A 20,036-nucleotide genomic window follows, 5' to 3' on the forward strand; every position below is an offset into this window, starting at 1 on the left:
CTATATACCCCTTGTACATTTGGAGCTGTTTTAAGTCACCAAGAAAGTAAAATGCTGGGCATACCATTAGGCTGGGGAAAATTCTATCTATATGGTATTCTTTAGTTTCATGTAGCAAGTTAGCCAGCATTAGTTGTCTGTCTTTTGAATTTATAGGTACACCTGTGTTTGTAGAAATGGACAGATCACACAGTTCATGGCTACCCAGCAGTATTATTCTTGTCTTTGTTCTTTCTTCATATCGCTGACATTGGGGCATGTTGGGATATGAATGGTAAAGGACCTCACGTTGAAATATATTGTCTCTGTGTAGTTAAACTGTGCTTTTCTGTAGTTCCTGTGTGCATCCTACTTTTATTACATTAGTTCCATGAGGAAGGCAATGTTCTACTGTCAATTTCCTAACTAGTCCTTAGGGGTATCTTGCCTTGAGACCTCTATTCTCCCTATGGACAGCATGCTGAGGCAAGGATGGCTTGTTCACTCATGATAGCCATTACATCAGTGAGACAGTAGGAGAAAATCCCCAAATCAATCCCACTTTCTTTGTGGCGTTTTTTTTAAATTATTTATTTCCCACTGGGTGAAAGCTTTTAACAGTCACAGCGCATGTCCACCGTAATTATCAAATCAACTTCTTGTTTTTCTTCCAAAACTTTTACTCTCCAAGAAGTAAAATTTACTTGAATATTTGATTTATGAGGAGAACTTGTTAAAGATGGTGTCTTTTGACTTCTAACATATAACCATAGCTAAAAGAATCAAACACCTCTTCATTCAGACTTATCATTGCTTTGTCTATAAGATTGACACTACATTTGACAAATCCAGTGAGACAAAGTCACAGAATCACCCCTGACTCTGAAGTTCATTTCCAAATGCCACTGCTTTGATATCATACATACCTGGAATGTAATTACAAAAAAATGCATGAGAGGAAGAAAAACAAGTTACTTGTCTATATAAATTGTATTTCTGGTAAGTGTTTCCATGTGTGTATTATACATGCCAGTCTAGATATCCTTTCATTCAGACAAGAAACTCCAGACTAAACCCATGCTTCTGATGATCTTGCTACAATGTAGGGGGATGATCAAGCCTCTTAAACACTGTGGAAGTATTATCGTCTGAACTGAGATACTTATACTGAAATGATAAAATGTACATCCTGAGAAGCAGAATCAGTAATTTCTTTCTCCTTGTATGTTTTACATGAAGGCATATCTCCTCACAGTGTATCTTTGTACCTTTGAAGATTTTTTATTTCTGGTAGATTGATTTGCAATGTGGAGTTTATGATGCTAGATTTATAAGTGTCTATGAAATGTATATTTTACAAGTTGGGGGTTTTTTTGTATTTATTTAACTGAATTAATCAGGTATGTTATTTTTTTTTTAATAAGATATAGATAGAAGTTCTGGGGATTTTCTTTGTTCCTTAATTTATTTCATTTTTCCGTCAAGATTCATCAGATATTTTAACAATCTTTGAAATAATTATGATGTTTTGGTAACAATGTATAAGGATGAATAAGGGGTTCATTAAAACCATGTTCTGCAATGCTGTGAATTAATGGATGTAAAGGCTTGGCTGTAATGAGATTTGGGGTTTCTTTTATTAATTTACCTTGGAGGTCAAGACATTTTCATGACAGAGGAACAAAAGAAATACTACAATGCAATGAAGAAGCTTGGATCCAAGAAACCACAAAAACCTATACCTCGACCAGTGGTAAGAATTGTACTATTCTTATATCATCTGTATTTGGGGAAAAATCACAGTAGTACATTAATTACAATAAAATTTCTCCTTTAACTCTAAAATGGTTTTGGCCTAATTCAAGTTATCCCTTCATTCTGAACTGAAATGTACATGTATCTGTTCTGCAGGAAAAATCTCTCATATTTGTTACGCCTGAGGAAGCAGAGAATCAAAGAATGTGAAGAAACATAGGCTTGTTGGGTTTTGAGGGGAAAACTTTGAACTGGCATATAAGTTACTGGACAATGGTTTTCTTAGATTTTTCAGCCTTTTGCTTGGTTGTATACTTTGGGAAAGGAAAAATGAAATGGGAGGGAGGAAATGGATGTTCATTGCATACAAATACTATCACCTTTTCTTTTTTTCTCCCCTCAGAACAAATTGCAAGGTCTGGTGTTTGATATTGTAACACGGCAACTATTTGACATCACTGTTATGGTTCTAATCTGTCTTAACATGGTCACAATGATGATAGAAACAGATGACCAGACTGAACTGATGCAAAATATTTTATACTGGATTAACTTGGTCTTTGTTGTCCTTTTCACTTGTGAATGTGTCTTCAAAATATTTTCACTCCGTTATTATTACTTCACCATTGGCTGGAATATTTTTGATTTTGTGGTTGTTATTCTTTCAATAATAGGTAAGAAATTCCTATATTCAAAATGAAACATAGTTATATGTGCATTTAATGCTTTATCTCTGTCAAGTTGTGCAAATTAGAGGGGTTACTTAATTTTAATTTCTCTTGATTATTTAGGAAATTAAGTGCGTACTGGAGAGTACTAACTTTCTTAATAATTCTTTATCAGTTTTAATACTTCTAGGTTTGGGGTTATTTTCTAAAAGTGCTGGGAAAAAATTCTAAAATCATCTGTAGCAGATAAAATTTACCTCCAGTTATATTTTCCACTAGTTCCACCACTAGAGTTGGGGGGGTTTCTTGTACTTTTTTGTGGAAAATGTAATCTGTGTTAAAAAGTTACTCTCTTAGTTTATTTTTATGTTTCACAGGTATGTTTCTAGCTGAGGTGATTGAAAAGTACTTTGTGTCACCCACTTTGTTCAGAGTCGTGCGACTTGCCAGAATCGGTCGAATCCTGCGCCTCATTAAGGGCGCTAAGGGAATCCGCACTCTGCTTTTTGCTCTGATGATGTCTCTTCCTGCTTTGTTCAACATTGGGCTGCTGCTCTTCCTGGTCATGTTCATCTATGCCATATTTGGCATGTCCAACTTTGCCTATGTCAAGAAGGAAGGTGGGATTGATGACATGTTCAACTTTGAAACGTTTGGCAACAGCATGATCTGCCTGTTTCAGATCACCACATCCGCGGGCTGGGATGGTTTGCTCGCCCCAATTCTTAACAGTGGGGTGCCAGACTGTGACCCCCATAAAGATCATCCAGGGAGTTCTGTGAAAGGTGACTGTGGCAACCCTTCTGTTGGGATTTTCTTCTTTGTCAGCTACATTATCATATCCTTTCTGGTAGTGGTGAACATGTACATCGCTGTGATTTTGGAGAACTTCAGTGTTGCTACTGAAGAAAGCGCTGAACCCTTGGGCGAGGATGACTTTGAGATGTTCTATGAGGTTTGGGAAAAATATGATCCCGATGCAACACAATTCATAGAATATAGCAAACTGTCTGATTTTGCAGCTTCTCTAGATCCTCCTCTTAATATACCAAAACCAAACACAATTCATCTTATTGCAATGGATCTGCCTGTGGTAAGCGGTGACAGAATTCACTGCCTTGACATCTTGTTTGCTTTCACAAAGCGTGTATTGGGGGAAAGTGGGGAGATGGACACCCTCAGAATACAGATGGAAGATCGGTTTATGGCAGCCAATCCTTCTAAAGTCTCCTATGAACCAATTACAACTACATTGAAACGAAAACAGGAGGAGGTGTCTGCTGTCATCATTCAGCGTGCTTACAGACGTCACCTTTTAAGACAGTCAGTAAAGAAGCTTTCATTTATGTACCAGAAAGATGGGGGTGATCCGCTTATCAAAAAAGATATGATTGTTGTTAAGCTAAGTGAAAACTCACCTCCAGAGAAAATGGATATGTCTGTGTCCACCACAGCTCCACCTTCTTATGATAGTGTAACAAAACCAGAAAAAGAAAAATATGAAGATGACAAATCAGAAAAGGAAGACAAAGGAAAAGACAGAAGAGGAAACAAAAAGTAAAAGGCACAGGTTATCCATGATGAATGTTCGCAGGCTTGAAAAGATGATGTTTTTTTCAATAGCACTCTTACTGGAGGATTTTGCCAAAATTATAAGTTTTTACCTGTTTACCCACTGCTGCAGTCTTGGACTGCCTGTCCAAGACAATGGTCCTTCACTAGTATACTCTTGATCTGTAACAGGGAAAAAAAACTTGCAGAACAATAGTTTTGATTATCAGCTGTTACTAATTGAGAGGAGACAGAAAATTTCTACTTGGACTATAGGAACCCTTAATGGGTCCTAATAAGCCTGTATTTTTGTGGAATAAGTGTATCCACTGTGTACATTTCATCTCCTGTGTTTCTTGTGTGTCTGTTCTTGTTCATGATCTTATTTGCTTTAATGACATACTGCTTTATTAATTCTGCTGTGCTGAGAGAAAAAATCTAAATACTCTTTATTCAGATAAACATTAAATACTAGATAATACTCTTATGTGCAGAGGAACACAAATGTCAGGAATACATAATTATGGCATCATTTTATGAACATAGTTTTCTTCAAGCCACTTCTAAATGCAAAAAAACCAAGATTCCAGATTATCGAACCTCTGGATCTAGATCAAAGTAGGAGCAAACTATAAAAAAACCAACAGAGTCCAGATAGAGAATTTATCAGTAAATCAAACAAGGGAATAATTGTCACAGAACAGAGATTGGTAGCTTAGTCTTTTAAGTTTAATATATTTATTTTTAATGTCTTTTACTACTTCTTTATTTATTGTACTGTCCATTTCAAGTACAGTGGTTTAAATAAATGATTCTACACAGAGCTCCTGTTCTGAAAATTGTGAAGCTATAAAAAAAATTACTTTTAGAATACAAGATATCTCATAATTCCTGAAACATTCCAACAATTCTTTACACAGAAAAGCTACAAATGCCAAATTCTGCCTATGGGAAATTATAATTTTTTTTTTTTTAAAGTGGTATGTTTTGACCCTGTAATATCATGAGTAGCTTCCATACTTTATTCCAAAGTCTGTTGTTACACTTCTTATTTCTCATGAGTGTATCCCACTTAGGAAAATAATCAAAGCTATGAGTATAAGTTGATAGCAGATTACCTTTGGGTACAAATACTACCTTAATGTATACGTCAGATTTAAATTTCCCTGCTTAGGAAGGATGGATCATGCCAGAAACAAAAAATATGTACTTCAGAGAGGTGATTTTGACACCCCCATGGCACTTTAGTCAGGCTTCCACTGTAACGTAACCTTCCGTAGAGAGCTGAGATGACCAAAAAGATGTACTCCAATCAGCTTTGTCCTGCACTGGGGTTTATATGACTTTTTTCACATTCAGGCTGACACTATATATGTAAGTAAAATACCCTCTGTTATTTAATCAGTTGTTTTACACAGTGGTACTTTTTTGAACAAAGAGACAATGACCTAATTACCGTATATGTGTCAAATGTGTACCCTAGCAAGTTAGCTTACAACATTTCAATAGATATTGTAGTATATTCTGTGGTACTCCAAATAATTGGAAGCTCTAACTAATGCATGCTTGCTGCTATTATCCTACAGCTATTAAAGTTTAACATGGGAAGAGATGTGAGTGGTAAAAAGAAAAAAACTGTTTGACAAGACCATCATTCCTCCTACCAGTAAGCAATAGTTTGCTGCTATTAAAGATTTTATTTTGTTTGAGTGTTGTAATCAGCAAATACGCAGTAAGTTATTGGACTATACAGGACAAATAGATGGCTTAAAATATGGGGCTAAAAAAAAATTATATGTCTATTCTTTTTATTTTTAAAATAGTTTTATTTTGTAACATTTTATACTTACTATAAGAAATTACACTTATTTTCCTGTTGCTATTAATTTTTATTGCCGTCTGTCTTTGACACTTTATGGTTTGGAAACCCAGGATACAAAATGTAATTGAAAACTTCTGCTAATTACTTTAAACAGCTTTTAATAAGGAATAATTTAAAAACAAATGGACAGTACCAATTTTTTTTTTCTGATCCATAGGTAGGTCTTTTTACGTGAAACAAGATAGAAGGCTTTTTTTTTTTTTTTTTAGTTAAAATCCTGTCTGTTGATTTTCAGGGTAATCTTAGTCATAGGAACATTGCTTTTTCCCCAGAGATAGTCTCACACTGTCCACTTTGCTTATTGGTACACATTGCAGTCGAAACACTTTAAATATAATTTGTTCCTCAAAAATCTTCCTTCATGAGGATGAATAGTGAACTTGTGCAATGGGCAGTGAAACATTTTGCATTTCTTACAAAAGAACTAGAATATAGTTGGGCTCCTGCTTTTATAGAAATTATTGCCTCATATTGTACTGATGAACTGCATGCAGGAAGTTGTTTTACCAAAACTAACTAACTACATTGCGAACAACCCAAAAGAATAAAGATAACCTTTTTATGTAAATATTTTAGTCTTCGTCTTTTATTTTATGAAGTTTATAAAGATTAACAAGTAATGGTTGGTAAAATTAAGGGGGAGCCACTTCAGCAGTGAGGTGATTTAGACATCTAGATCACGTTGCATCATGACTTAAGATCAGTATCAACTTGTCACCATCTAGATGAAATGAAATGCTGATGTTTTCCTGACCAGAGGAGTTTTTCTAGTATTCAGAAAAAAACCCCATTCAACTATGTGTCTTTTTGTCAAATTTTTGAGTTGCCCAGGAAGAGCTCCAGTGATACTCTTTATTGGGCAAGTCCAATGCAGGATGGCTCCACAGCTGCTCACTGCTCACCCTGGCGTAGGTGACCTGGGATCTGTCGCCAAAATAACTCCATGGGAGCATAACAGAGTTGCTTTAATCCCTTTCCCTCTGAAAAAATCCATGCTTGCCTAGAGAGGGAACAAGAGGTGTTAGAGGTTTTAGTGGCCATGTCAGGCAGCTGATGCCTTTGTAGAGGCTCAGGCCTGGTCCCTGGCAGGTGGTTGCTGCATGCAGGTGGCAGGGTGAGGGACACGGGGTGTGCACTGGACCTGGGCATGGGGTAATTAATGCTTTTTTTTATTTTTTTTGTTCTCATTTCTTTTGTGAAGTGTAGCTGCTGTATAATTGGGCCAATATAGCTAACAGGAAAAAACCCTGAACTAGGCTGTGCTTTGAAGGACAATGGTTTTAGTAGCTAGACCTGATTTGAATTAATATGTTTTTTCAATCCAGAAAGCTAGGGTTTTAATATGTTAGTTACTAACAATAATTACATATTAATCTAATAATGTAAGTACTTTTGAAAAATATTGGTCATGCTCTTAAATTACTGTTTAAAGAATAAAGTTGAGTCAGTGCTGGTTGAGTGTGTAGTTAACTTAAAAATTCTATGTGGAATAAGCACAAAATATTTGTGATAATTTTTCTACAAATTTGGTAGTGTACAGAAGTATGTAAGGTCATTTATAAAATCATTTTACCCTATAAAATTTCTATTATTTTTGAAGTTATGACTATTGAATCAATAATCTAACTGAAGTCACTCCATTTTTAGTATCTATGCAACATTTTAGTCCTTTACAAAAAATGTAGTATATTTTTGGATTTCAAGTGTATATATTTGAATAAATTTGTAAATTTGTAAATTTATATTTCTTTGAAATGTTTCCAGTATACCTTGAAGGTAAAAAGCTTATGGAAGACACAGTTGACTTGCAGACCTTCTCCTTAATCTGAAGGTATAAAATAAATCCATGTTTTAGTGTGATAGTTGTTTCAGCTAATATTATGCAAAGCATTAAGCAAAATTCCTAGAACAGTAGGACACTGCACTCTCTTACTGTCCCAGCTCACAGAGAAGGAAGAATTAATAAGAAAAGCTCCCTTAAAATTGCCTCAGAAATGCTTTGTTTACTCTCTCTTACTAACCCAGGAATGTAGGCGTATTTTACTTTGTGAAGGTGTCATCAACATCCAGCTCCCCTCTCCACCCTCCAAAAAAGCCCCAACTAAGCCCCAAACCTGTACAGGAACATGAAAGGGGAACATTTCTGGAATTTTTCAAATCCTGGCCTGGCTCAACCTTGTAATAAAACTCTGTTTCACTTCTAAGGACAAGACTTGTCCTGCATCCATCAAACAAAATCACTTGTAGAAATGAAAAAGGGAGAGAGAGCAGGGGGAATAGGTAGGATATTGTTCATTCGCTTGTTTTCATGAAGAGGCCTTAAATAGGTCCTGGGTTTGTCCGTATTTTCCAGCAGGAATTTGTATTGCTGGGGCCCCGGGCTCGGGGCGGTGGGAGCATCTCCCGGCCGCTGGCGCGGCTGGTCCGGAGCTGCAGCCGGCAGAGGGCACGAGCCGGGCGCTGTCGGTGCCACAGGCGGCACCGACAAACACAAACTGCGGGCACAGGCACAGGGGAGAGCCCAGGCTGGCAGAGAATTGACGGATTCTGTGCTTGTTACAACCTGATAATGCGTCAGGTTGTGTAAAGATAGGTTTGTTGTTAATACTTTTTTGTGACTGAATCAGCAGCTGCTTGGATTTCAGTTCTGTGCCCTGTAAGACATGTGGACCTATATCCAGACCTGATACAACGTTGGTTAAGAACTGCCATGCTCATCTGAGCTTACTAAACTACAGCTGAAGGGCTTTGATGCACCGAGGAATTCCTCAAATAGGTTTAGGTTTACTTTTATTAATAGGCATTATTCATCTAATCCCACAGTGCACCCCTGAAACAGCCCCCACCTTCTAAAAGAATCACATATCAAAGTACCTGTGTCGTTTGCATGGCAAACAGTGATGTATATAATGAAATATTATTAAAAACGCAGGGATTTTTTGGACATAGAAAATCCTTATGATAATCGTTCTATAGTATAGATTGAGAAAGGCTTATCTAGCTCAGTAAGGCATTAGGAGAAATAATCTGAAATCTCTGCAGTGTAGGAATATTTAATGGCTCATGAATCCTGCATTAGCAACATCTTTTTCAGTGGGGGATGGTACTGTTTCTTTCATTCTCTGAGCACAACCAGGTTTTGTCTATGTGATACAGCATGCAGGCTCTGTCACTCAGCATATTTATTTTTCCTTGCTGATCAGTGGGAGCTGTTGCACTGTGGAAAGAGACATATTCTAGTGCTTGCCTTAAAAAAAAAAAAAGACACTGCAGTGTAACCCAAGCAAAGTAAACTGCGGCACATTCTCATCCCTCTGGAGAGGGAAAATTGCATGCTGAAGCACACATGAAGTCTGCTGCAAGAAAAGCTTTTGATGAAAATAAGGAATGACACTTCATAAACAATTTATAACAATCAAACCCTGCAGTTCCAGACATGCTCTGCACTTCCATTTTCTATTGTCTTAAAAGCATGTTACTTTCTCTTTAACAGCAATCTTAATACTAATCTTTGTGGAATGTGACAGCTGATTAAAAAACAGCACAATATATTTTTCAGAAAATATGTATGTGAAATGGAACATAATAAATTGTTTTCATTTCCAAAGTAGTAAGTATCTGTAACAGTCATATTTTAAAATGGTCAGAGAATTATGTGCTGTATTGCTATTTGCAATATTGCTTTATAAAAAAGTCATGCTTGCAGCTACCATAGCCACTCCTGTCATGTGGTACTTCTTGACTGCCAAGCTGTGTAGTAGCTTTATGCTCATATTCTGCAGCCATACTTGCATTAATATCTTTATATAGTGATAAGAAGAAATTTTATCTGCATCCACAACATAATGCAAACTGAACTATGCTAGCAGTGGTCTCAAGTTCATGGTCTCAGGCAGGCAAAAAGTTAAAATACTCTCTGCAATAATTAACATTGTGAATACCTTTTCTCTTGTCTTAACTTCTTCATGGCCCTGGTGGCTGTCAAATGTGGTCTTACAATGATTCCTGCAGCATTGCTGCAAATACTAGTATATTTATTTATGTAGATGGAAAGCAGCTGCTCATGCTCTAACTGTATAACGTTGGAAATTGGATGTGATTTATGTGATACTGAATAGGTGGGCAGATAAATGCAGGGTCCTGATAGCCTCTGTCTGGAACTGCATGTACATCCAAGAAAAAAATTTCAGAGTGATGCTAAAGAGCACTGCTTTACCACTCTTGCTTTCTCATTTATTTGAAAAGCAGTTACTTGAAATTTCATTTATCTATGTTTCATTAATCTTTTACAATTTTGTTATTTTTTATAATACTAGAAGAACAAAGGAAGGAAAATGTTTTGAATAGACAGTAATCAATGATATATGAAGACAACATAATACAATGTTGACGTGATTTTCTACTTGTACTTCAGGATTAAAACCTTTTTTTCACAGTTGAATTCTACTACATATAAGGAGAGCATCCAACAGGAAATTTCAAAAGGTACATAGAAGAAGTAACAGGAAAAGAAATTACAGTGCTGATATTACTGACAGGTTACTAATAGGAAGTCTTTTGTAGAAGTTAATTGGAAGTTGATGAACTCTGAAAATAAAAGATTTTGCCACAGAACATGGAGTAAGAAAAATCTGCAGCAGAGTACACTTAGAAATTATTGTCTTACACATGGAACTGTTTTATTTTTGTGATCAGAGAGAAAATTTCATACTAAAACCTAGGATCAAAAAATACATATTTGTTAATATACAAACCACATCTATGTCTGTGTACTCTATTTATTCATATCTATTACCATATAAATGTCTTTAGAAATTTTAGAGTTTAAAAATTCTCTAATTTTTTTTAAGAAAAACAGAGAAAAGGTGAAATAGGAAGGCAGGTGGGTTCAACTTTTCTGTATTGCTTGGTACCTACTCACATTCCAGCTTCCCTTTTCCTGTTCCACTATCAATCTCTTTGCATGAGATGAAGGTTTCACATGACAATTCAGACTGATGTGGTGGAATGCACTCTTTTTAAAAATCCCTTATGAAGTAAAACAAAATGCCTTTTCCTCTCCGAAGGACAGAAAAAGGTTGAGTTTGCAGGTCTCCCTAGAACTGTCAGTTATATAGTGTCCAAAAACCACTTGCTCAGTTCTTGGCTTTTTAAAAGTTCTGTGTTGTTGAGTCAAAGGAACTGCATTTGAAAGGTTTCCTCAGTGTTTCCTCAGTATTTATTCATACATATGACATAGAATTAAACATTGCATTCTTCAGAGCTGCATATTTAGTCTACAATCTCTTTTGCCTCTGGTCTTATGGAAGTATATTTGTGGAAGTCTAAAGGAAGAGAATGTAAGTAGGTAGGTAAGAGCCTACACCTATTCCTCTACACATAGGTTCTTTTCTGACTTTAAGGTAACCAGTAGAGTATAATTGCATCTCCTTTCGTTTTCCTTCCTGTTCTGTTCCCAGTCTGGAAGAGAGAAGAGTTGCCTTTCAAGCAGGAAGACCACAAATCAATTTATTGTTGCAGATGGTTCAAATAGTGGAGCTGAAGAGTAACTGGATCAGCTGCATCAGTTTTTTCACGTATGACAGCACCAGCAAATGATGGTAGGTAACCTCATTAGCAAATAGACTTCAGCAGCAATTAGAATAAATGTTAAAGAGTGAAGAGAGAAGACAATTGCTGTTTAAAAACAAAAATTAGAGACAAGGTCTTTTAGGGTTTATAGGTAATTTTATTCCACATAAAATTACAACTTTGTGTATGAATTCTTTAAAGGGCAGATGCAGAATACTCAGACCTCCCTCGTGGGGATAAAGGACATTCAGAAGTGATTTTAAATAATGTTGAAACATGGCAAAAATACCGCCTTAAAATGTCCCATTTAACTGCAAGCAGAGGCAGATAAAAGTTGATACTCAGAGACTGATAAACAACTTACTTCCTCCTTTTGCTTATCTTTTTCATATAGAGAACTTGGTTCTGTCTCTTTGAGACTTCTCCCATCTGATGAAAGTAATATGGACTTTTGTAAAGTATCTGGTCTGTTCATAACCTTGTGAGAGTTTCTTTTGGTGTGACTGCATTTTCTTAACAGTTTAGACTATAGTTAAATGTCAGGACAATTTCAGCTATGAACTTCCCTAGCTCTTTAAAATTTTTTTCATGGTGCCTAAGGGCTTTTCTGAAATTTTGCTAATCTATAACTAATCTGGCAGAATGCAATCTAAACTTCTACTAAATTTCTAGTCTTTCTGAGCACAACTGGGATGCTGGTCTGAAAAACCTTCCTTGAATATTACTGGCTGCTGGCCATTCTGACAGTGAAAAAAAACATTAATGCCAGAAAGCCACCAGAGGTGGTACCAAGATAATCCAAGGTTTGTCTTATTCCCAGGGTGAGAGATTGACCAATAAATTGCTTTCTGATTCTTCCCAGCCTGTTGATTGCACATGCACTGGATAAGTCATGGTAGTTACCAAGAAGGAAGAAAGTTCTTTCAGCACACCACAAACAACTGCCCAGCATCTTAATGCTTCAATAAGTCTGTAAAAGCACAGCAGTCAACAGGTCCCTTCTCCACCTGCACGCTGCAGTGAGAGTTTTGAGTGCATAACTGCCAATGTCTGTTGTGGATGAGGCAGGATTTCTCCATCCCATTTTTCTGCTCTGTTTACCGGGCTGTGAGATGAGGGAAATAAGTGAAGGTATGGAAAGGAGGAGAACCAACTCAGTTCAGAAAGCTCGGCAGAGGGGGGGATAAAGACAGAGGAACAAAATGAAGCCGGGAAGTAACTCCTGTTCCAGACTGTCAAAGATTGAATTAGCTTAACTGGTTTAATTTAGTATTAGGAAAAATTATGTCAGAAAATTGTGAGTCCACTGAAAATATGAACTTGATATCAATGAGGATTCTTTAGCGTAAGAGGTATCGAGCAATTGCACAGCTACCTTTGTATTTATAAAACCTGTAAGGTTGAGAATTTCTGCCTGTTTCTGATCAGTTTATATATTATATAATAAAAATATAATAATATAATAATATAATATATTATATATATATTACTGCAGATTTGTCTGAAGTCATCCAGATCTATTACTGTCAGTTACACTAACGTGTTATGAGGAATTGTTGCAATTACAGATAGTTGGTGTATTTCAGTTAACATTACATATCCTTACCCTTTCCTAATCTTAGTTGTAGCAGAGGAGTTGGGTCAGGTCATTGGTTTTTATTGATGCTGTCCCCTGATACTTCTAGAAACTAGAATTGTTTGGGACTTTGAAAGAACTTTTAAAAACACGGGTACATTTATATTCCAATATAACTGAAGAATACTCCAAGTGGCTCAGAAATTTTTTTTTTTAGGATACATTGACAATTTAGCAGTTCCTTCCCAACTCAGCTGTGAAAGGCATTGCAGAAAAGCAATGTCAAAGTGTTTAGGAAAAGAATTTATTAGAGTGCTGTTAGGTACTTTCAATGTTCAGGGTTTATGTAAGAGATATATTAACACAGCTGCTGGACAGTGCATGGGCACAGGGAAGTTAGGGTCAAATCTTACCAATAAAGTGAATTTTCCTGATCTTGAGTGACTTAGAAAAAAAATGCCATTCTTTACATATTATCAAGGCAAAATTATTTTCTTATTTTGCAGACTTACATCAAATTATTTACCAGCATTCCAGTTTCCTTCCCTAAAATATATTGCATCAATCTTGACTCTCCTGATTCAGTGTGAATATAGTAATACTGACAGCCATAATGTTTATAAACCTAGTTATCATACAATCATGATTTAATTTAAGTAGGTATATTTTATATCTCTCTGGCTTTCTCTTTCCCTCCTTAGCATTCTTGACATCTCTGGTGAGCAAGGTCTGGTGCTGGTGACTCACTGTGATTTTTGTTTCAGTAGCACTTCTGACAGCTGACATCTCTGAAAGTGGCTTATCATTACTAATTGTCAAGTGAAAGGTCTAAATTAGGCCATGGTTTCACAAACATATTTAACTGCCATAAGGTGGCAATGTAAGTGAAAGAAGTAGTCCTTTCCCCCCAGTTAGAACAACCATTTATACTTCCCTGCAGCAGACTGGATTGGGGAACTAAAAACAGCAAGAACAGAAAAAGTTTATCCTTAACCTAGATAATTTTTCCATTCAATTCACTCTACTTCAAGTACTATGGTGTGTGGTTACAGATTTTCTGATTCAGTTGTCTCTACCATAGTTTCTAAGTTACGAAATAATGCTATTAAAAAAACACCCTAACAACAAAGAAACAAAACAAATGAACAAACAAAAAAGCCAACACCAAAACCCAGGAAAAAACACCACAAAGCCCCACAAAACCCAACAAATAAAAATGAAAGAAGACATTTACAGAAACTCAGAAACTCAACACCATTGTATTAGAACTTTTATTATGACTACTGAAAAACTTGTCTGTGTACACCTAATATTTCAAGTTTCAGTTTATTTATAAATTTTTGTTCTGCTAAGTAGATTTTTTAAAAAGCACCATTGTCTGGTATTGTATTCCTTTAAGCTGTGTCAGTAGTTTCGATGAGTCACCTCACAGCTAATCTTATGTTCTTCTCCAAGTTTAATCACAATAATTAAAATATACTCAAGAGCAACTTTTACTTACATTTTTGGCTGATATGAAAATGTACCTTGGCAGAGGCAAAGTGAGATGGCAGCAGGATGGGTGTGTTAAGGCAGAAGCAGTGATCCGGGGAGGGAGGAGGAGAACCCAATATTGCAGTTTGGCAACTACCATAGACAAGAGATACAATAACTTTGGTATGTGGGAATTGTCTAAAATCTGGGATAAGCAGTAAGACGACATCCATTCAGTGAATTTACTTTCACTTTAAAGTTGACCTTCACCTTTTGGTTGTATGTCCCTGTATTATTTATTCCGCGAAGATCTGTGAATTTTTAGACTCGTAAAAAAATTAAAAATTGTTAGGTTGGGTTGCTTTCTGTATTTTGAGCGTGCATAATAAATGATTAGTGAAGAAAGCATAGAATCTGGGGATTAGTATAATTTCCTCTTCGGGATTTGCATAACTTGAAAGTGCATCATGTGTAACTGCCTTTGCCATAGCCATGTTTTCCAAGGATCACAAGAGATTTTTTTAAGGAATGTTTATTAAATTAAAGATAAATCTTTGAATTCCAGAGATCTTTTTATGAAGCAAGTGACTCCATGACTTTTTTTACAAAATAGGCTTTGTACATGTTTATTATCATGCAGTTGATTTTTTTTTTCTATTTCTACACTAATTTTTCTTAAGGTATTCAAAATATTCAAAATAGTCAAAAATAGGGACTTTTATCTCTTTAATTATTTCTTTATTTCTGACAGGATGTGTTATAATAATAATAGGAATATTAAGACATAATCTCCATGAGGTAGGTTTTTTTTCATTCTACCATCCTGCCACCCCACCTCTAATGGCTTTTTATCACTTTTGGCTGCCTCAGTTTATCAACCTGAGTCATGCCATAAGGAAGCAAACTCTACCTAAGCTGAATGGAAGGATTCCCAGATGGTGATTTTTTTAAGTCATCGTGATATAGTTATTTCACATTTGTGAACAAGATTGAAAAATTCTCCCTATCTCAAGCCCCTTCTCAATCATTACATTTCAGAAATGCAGCTTCTAGCAGCACTATACCTTTTGATAAAGAACATACATAAATTTGCTTCTTTGAATACCCATTTTTTCTGATATGTAAGCCATGCATTTGAAAATAAGTGATTAACCTAATTCATACGTATGTAATATAATTATACATGCCTTAGTAATAGAAAAAATTATATTTTCTTAGCTTTAAAGGATTTAATCAGAACAGGACTCCCCTACAAATGAATAGAATGATCCTTCTTCATTTTTGGGCTCTCCGCCAAGATTCCTGAGTATGGCAAAAAAATTAGACTGAAGACTTTAAAATTAGATCTCACCTGTCTCTTCACAAATGCTAATAACGTGGAAGAACTAACTCACTTGGATTCTGGGCTCAGTAAATGTACCAAGATTTTGGGGGCTAAAATGTAGATACTGGGTTGATTCTGCAGCATGCTTGCTGAGCAGGGTGTTAGATTTTGGAAGCAGGCTGCCAGCATGCTCTGCAGCAGTTTGCAGGTGTAAGGACAGCAACCTCTAGCAGTTTGTGCTTTCAGAAATCCACTGATATTGTTGATGCCTTTAAGATCATCTCTTTAAGAGCATATTTAAGAGAATATTGAGAAATTCAATAAATTTCTGCTTCCTTAGAGGCTTATGGAATAAATCAGTGCTATGAAGTAGGTATAAACTGGCTAAAATGTCTTCTTCACTACACAGACTTAGGGAAGTGTGTATGTTACTGCAGGAAATAGTAACAAACCTGCTAGTGCTAGTTCTTACATATGTAAGAACAGATACTGATAGTGACTCTTAAGCCTTTGTGGGTTCTGTTCAAAGTGCAGAATGTAAACTAATCGAATAATGACTTCGATAATTAAAAAGAAAGAAAAATAAAAAGCCAGTAGTATTCACGGTCACAATATTTTTGGGATTAAATGGGAGAAAAAAAGACCCAGAATAGTGCCTGTGAATTTATTATTTCAAGGCGAATGGTAGACATGTGCTTATTAGTTGTGTTTTGCTGATTTTTTTTCAGGGCAAAATTGAAAGACTGATTGCATGTGCCATGCAAAGCAATGCTAGTGCATGGTAACTTGAGGAATAGCCAGGAATGGTGGCAAAAAGCTGCAGGCGGGTGGCTCCTACAGTGGGTAATTGAGCGAAGTGTGAAGTTATTCGCCTGTAAACAAAGCAGCCAGCCATCACTTTGAGCCGTGTTTTACTGGTAATTAAAAACCTACACAGTAAATCAGCTGGAGAGGTGTACATTTACACCTGTGGGGAGGGAGGCATCAGGTTCAGAGAGCCTGAGACTTCTGTGTCATAAAAACAGGCTGATTCCAGTAGGTTCATCTATGGGGAAGGATGTGGAGGTGGTGGCAAGGAGAGCAACACCTAAAAAGCCAAGTGCCATCATTTGGTGACATAGCTAGACCTAAGTGCGTTTGTGTGATTCTGTGCCTGAACCCATCACACTCAGAGTACACAGACACGTGGGAATAGGTCTGCAGGAATTCATTTTGGTCAGATTGATGTTATTTACCTTCCTCAGTGCAAAAACAGATGGATACTGCTACAGAATGCTACACTACTATTCCCATTTTTTCCATTATTTGCTTAATGAGAAAGACAGTGGTTTGATCTTGGTGGCTGTAATAGAGATAAGCCTGATTTGCTTCTGCTTTACTAATTAAAGAGCAACTGATGTGAAGGTGAACCCTTTGTTCTGTGGAATGAGGTAGACACAGGGAAATAATTTCAGATTTTTTTTTTTTTTTTTTTTTTTTTTACTTCTGCATAGAATTGAAGAAGTTCCTTCTATCTCCCGACTCTGCCATCCAAAGATTTACCGGTAAGTACAATATTGAATGAAGTATTCTACTTTGTTCAGGTTTTCTCTTAAAAGATTTTCACACTTTTAATTTTATTATGGAGGTATTTTAAAAGGGAAGTTCGGAGAGGATGATTAGGTATTACCTAAGCATTCTATGTACTGTCAGTTATACTATGCCTATATTCCTCATAATTTCAGAAAATGCAAGACATGTTAAATGAAATAAAAATTATAGGGCTAAAATGCAAACAAGTTACTTTTAACTCACTTACTATGGCACGTAGAGTTCTGGTAAACAGCATTTCCTCTAATACTATTTGTAATAGCTCTTGGTGTATCTAAGAAAACATTTATTTCCTGAATTAATGTTAATTCCAATTTAAAAAAAGGATGCTACTTCATTCTGCTGATTGAAAATGAGATACACCCCCTGTTGTAGCTTTAGAACATGACGGCAGCAGTTTAAATCGCTCTAGGACTTTAGTGATTGTGAGCAGTTACCAATCGATGGTCATTCAGCAGCCTATGCGAAATGAATTAGTAAATTTTTGGAGCAGCATAAACAAGCTTGCAATGCTGTGCTGCCTATTCTCTACATAAATAGACAGGCCAATTCTCCAGAGATGTCAGTCTGGCACCTCTCACAAGTTTTGCATTTACTTACAATTCATTATTAATTGTTAAGTGCTTACAGCACACTTGATATTGTAAGAAGTACAAAGATACAGTCCCTGCCTGGAGGAGCTTACTTTAGAAGATAAGCAGAACCCACTCAGTCTTTTCCTATACAACAAATACAGTTTTCATTGTGTTTTGTTCCAATTCTCTGAAACTCGGAGAATATGGGCTTCAAGGCAGGTTACACAACATTTCTTTACTGACTTTCATATTACCCAGTTCAGAGTGAAAGAACTGTCAAAGCATGCCTAGCTATATGCAGTGTGACAGATTTCACTGTTAGGAACAATTGGTCCCAACTGCTCTTATTTCTTGTTTAAGGTTTCAAACCACTTTTGAAAGCTATCAAATTTCACATGAATCTCCTCAGAAGGAGAAAGAATGGATTTCTGGATGGGAAGACAAGCCAGAACTGATGCATAGTGAATAGCATGAGAAGCATAATATTACTTGGAAGGATCTCTGTCATGTCTGTGCCCCCTTTTTCCATAAGGCAGAAAGTTTTATGATTTTCATGGCGGGGTAGGGGGAGGGAGGGGGGAGAATAGGGAATTAATAGGTTAGGCAAATGTGGTATTCTCTTGAAGAAAAAAAAAAACAAAACCACTACCCTGCATTTATAAATAGAATGTGTATGATTTTATTTCTATGATTTCTTCTCATATAAGAATGAGTAAATGACACATTTGGGTTTTTTATGTCAATGGCTATACTTGTACCATCTCATTCATTCCACAATGTCAAGCATAGTCACCAATTTTTGGAAGGCTTCATAAATACTAACAAAGCACTAAATGTTAAGATTTGGGTGAATGAGGGAAAATTTGTGACCAAAAATAAATGATAAAATGGAAGAAAAAATGGATGAGAGCAAGTGAATGACCTGAAGCATTTAGAGAAAAAGAGAGAGAGAAAAATATTCTGAAAAAATACAAATAGAAAAGAAGTGTGATCACATCATGACAAACAAAGCACCTCTGCAATAGTTTTTGAGTAGTGTATGTTTTGCTTCTACTAGTGTGGTCTATGAATGAGTCAGTTGCTTTGATAGGACAGCAGATTATGATGAGAAAAAAGAAAGGGTGATTGGAAGCTGTCACTCTGCGGGCTCCGAGCTGGAGGGCATTTGAGGTACCAGGTCACAACAAGTGAGCTGGAAGATTCCTGGCTTGGCTGCCTACAGATCCCACTGAAGCTGACCTGTGAGTCGGTGCCTGGAGCTTGTCAGGACTACGGAAGTGCAGGCTGCAGAAAAGGGAACTGTCTTCTGAGAGGGAAGGTAGGTGTTAAGAGCTGCTCAGCTTCTTGCTGATCAGTATGTAGGAACTCGGAGATCTTGAGATAATATTTTTAGCAAAACAGGTACTCCATGTATGCTGTTCTAAATATTTTCCCTTCAGTGAAATCAAAACTGTCTAGTCATGATCCTCTCGTTGAATTCACAAATGGAAGACATACAGATGCCAAGTTCAGAAGAAATTGGGTAAGCTCAGCTCAGAAGAATTAACACACAGTTACTCAGCTCACTATAATGTCACTTTTCACTTCAGGATACCAGGTACTCCTTGTTGACATTACAGCCCTTTCTGTTACTTTCAGACCCTTTTACCGAGATACTCAAGTCTATGTATCAGTGATCTATTATAAAGAGACTAAAAGCATCACAAATATTGACATACACTTTGCAATAAGTGCGGTCCAAGGGGATCTTGGCAAATTTACATTTGTTTTAAGGAATAGGCGAGGAGGAATACCAAGCTGATCCAAGTGTAGCTTCTTTCAAAATATGTCTTGTGAAGGGTGATCAACTGAAAACAAAACCAGGTTGAACTCAGAAAGTACATTAGAATAGGCCACAGAAGCAAATAGGAGGTCTGGGATCGATATTTCAGACACTCTTCAGTGAATTTAAGCAAAACTAGCTTAAATACTGAATACTCAAGACAACGTCAATGTAATTATCAAAAAATAGATAATTGAAAGTATTCTCCATGTTTGAAGCTCTTGACTGTGTAGTCAGTTCTAAAATTAAGCATTCTGAACACCATCTGAG

The 20,036-nt window shown here is 36.4% G+C and overlaps 1 protein-coding gene and 1 long non-coding RNA gene across 12 annotated transcripts in view; one reads left to right on the top strand and one right to left on the bottom strand.

Moving 5' to 3' along the window:
• The window catches only part of LOC125328653 (sodium channel protein type 2 subunit alpha-like), a 69,642-nt gene extending 63,239 nt beyond the window's left edge, over positions 1 to 6,403 (top strand). For all 5 annotated transcript variants that reach the window (XM_048309644.1, XM_048309643.1, XM_048309647.1 and 2 more), the window contains 3 exons: positions 1,628 to 1,732; positions 2,138 to 2,408; positions 2,780 to 6,403. In XM_048309644.1, the coding sequence (XP_048165601.1) occupies positions 1,628 to 1,732; positions 2,138 to 2,408; positions 2,780 to 3,963 (1,560 nt within the window). In that variant the 3' untranslated portion in view covers positions 3,964 to 6,403. The remainder of the gene's footprint in view (positions 1 to 1,627; positions 1,733 to 2,137; positions 2,409 to 2,779) is intronic.
• Positions 1 to 20,036, bottom strand: part of LOC125328654 — a 110,177-nt gene that overhangs the window by 76,226 nt on the left and 13,915 nt on the right. The gene's annotated exons all lie outside the window — the stretch shown is intronic.

This window comes from Corvus hawaiiensis, chromosome 7, assembly GCF_020740725.1.
Source record: "Corvus hawaiiensis isolate bCorHaw1 chromosome 7, bCorHaw1.pri.cur, whole genome shotgun sequence".
Lineage (NCBI taxonomy): Eukaryota > Metazoa > Chordata > Aves > Passeriformes > Corvidae > Corvus > Corvus hawaiiensis.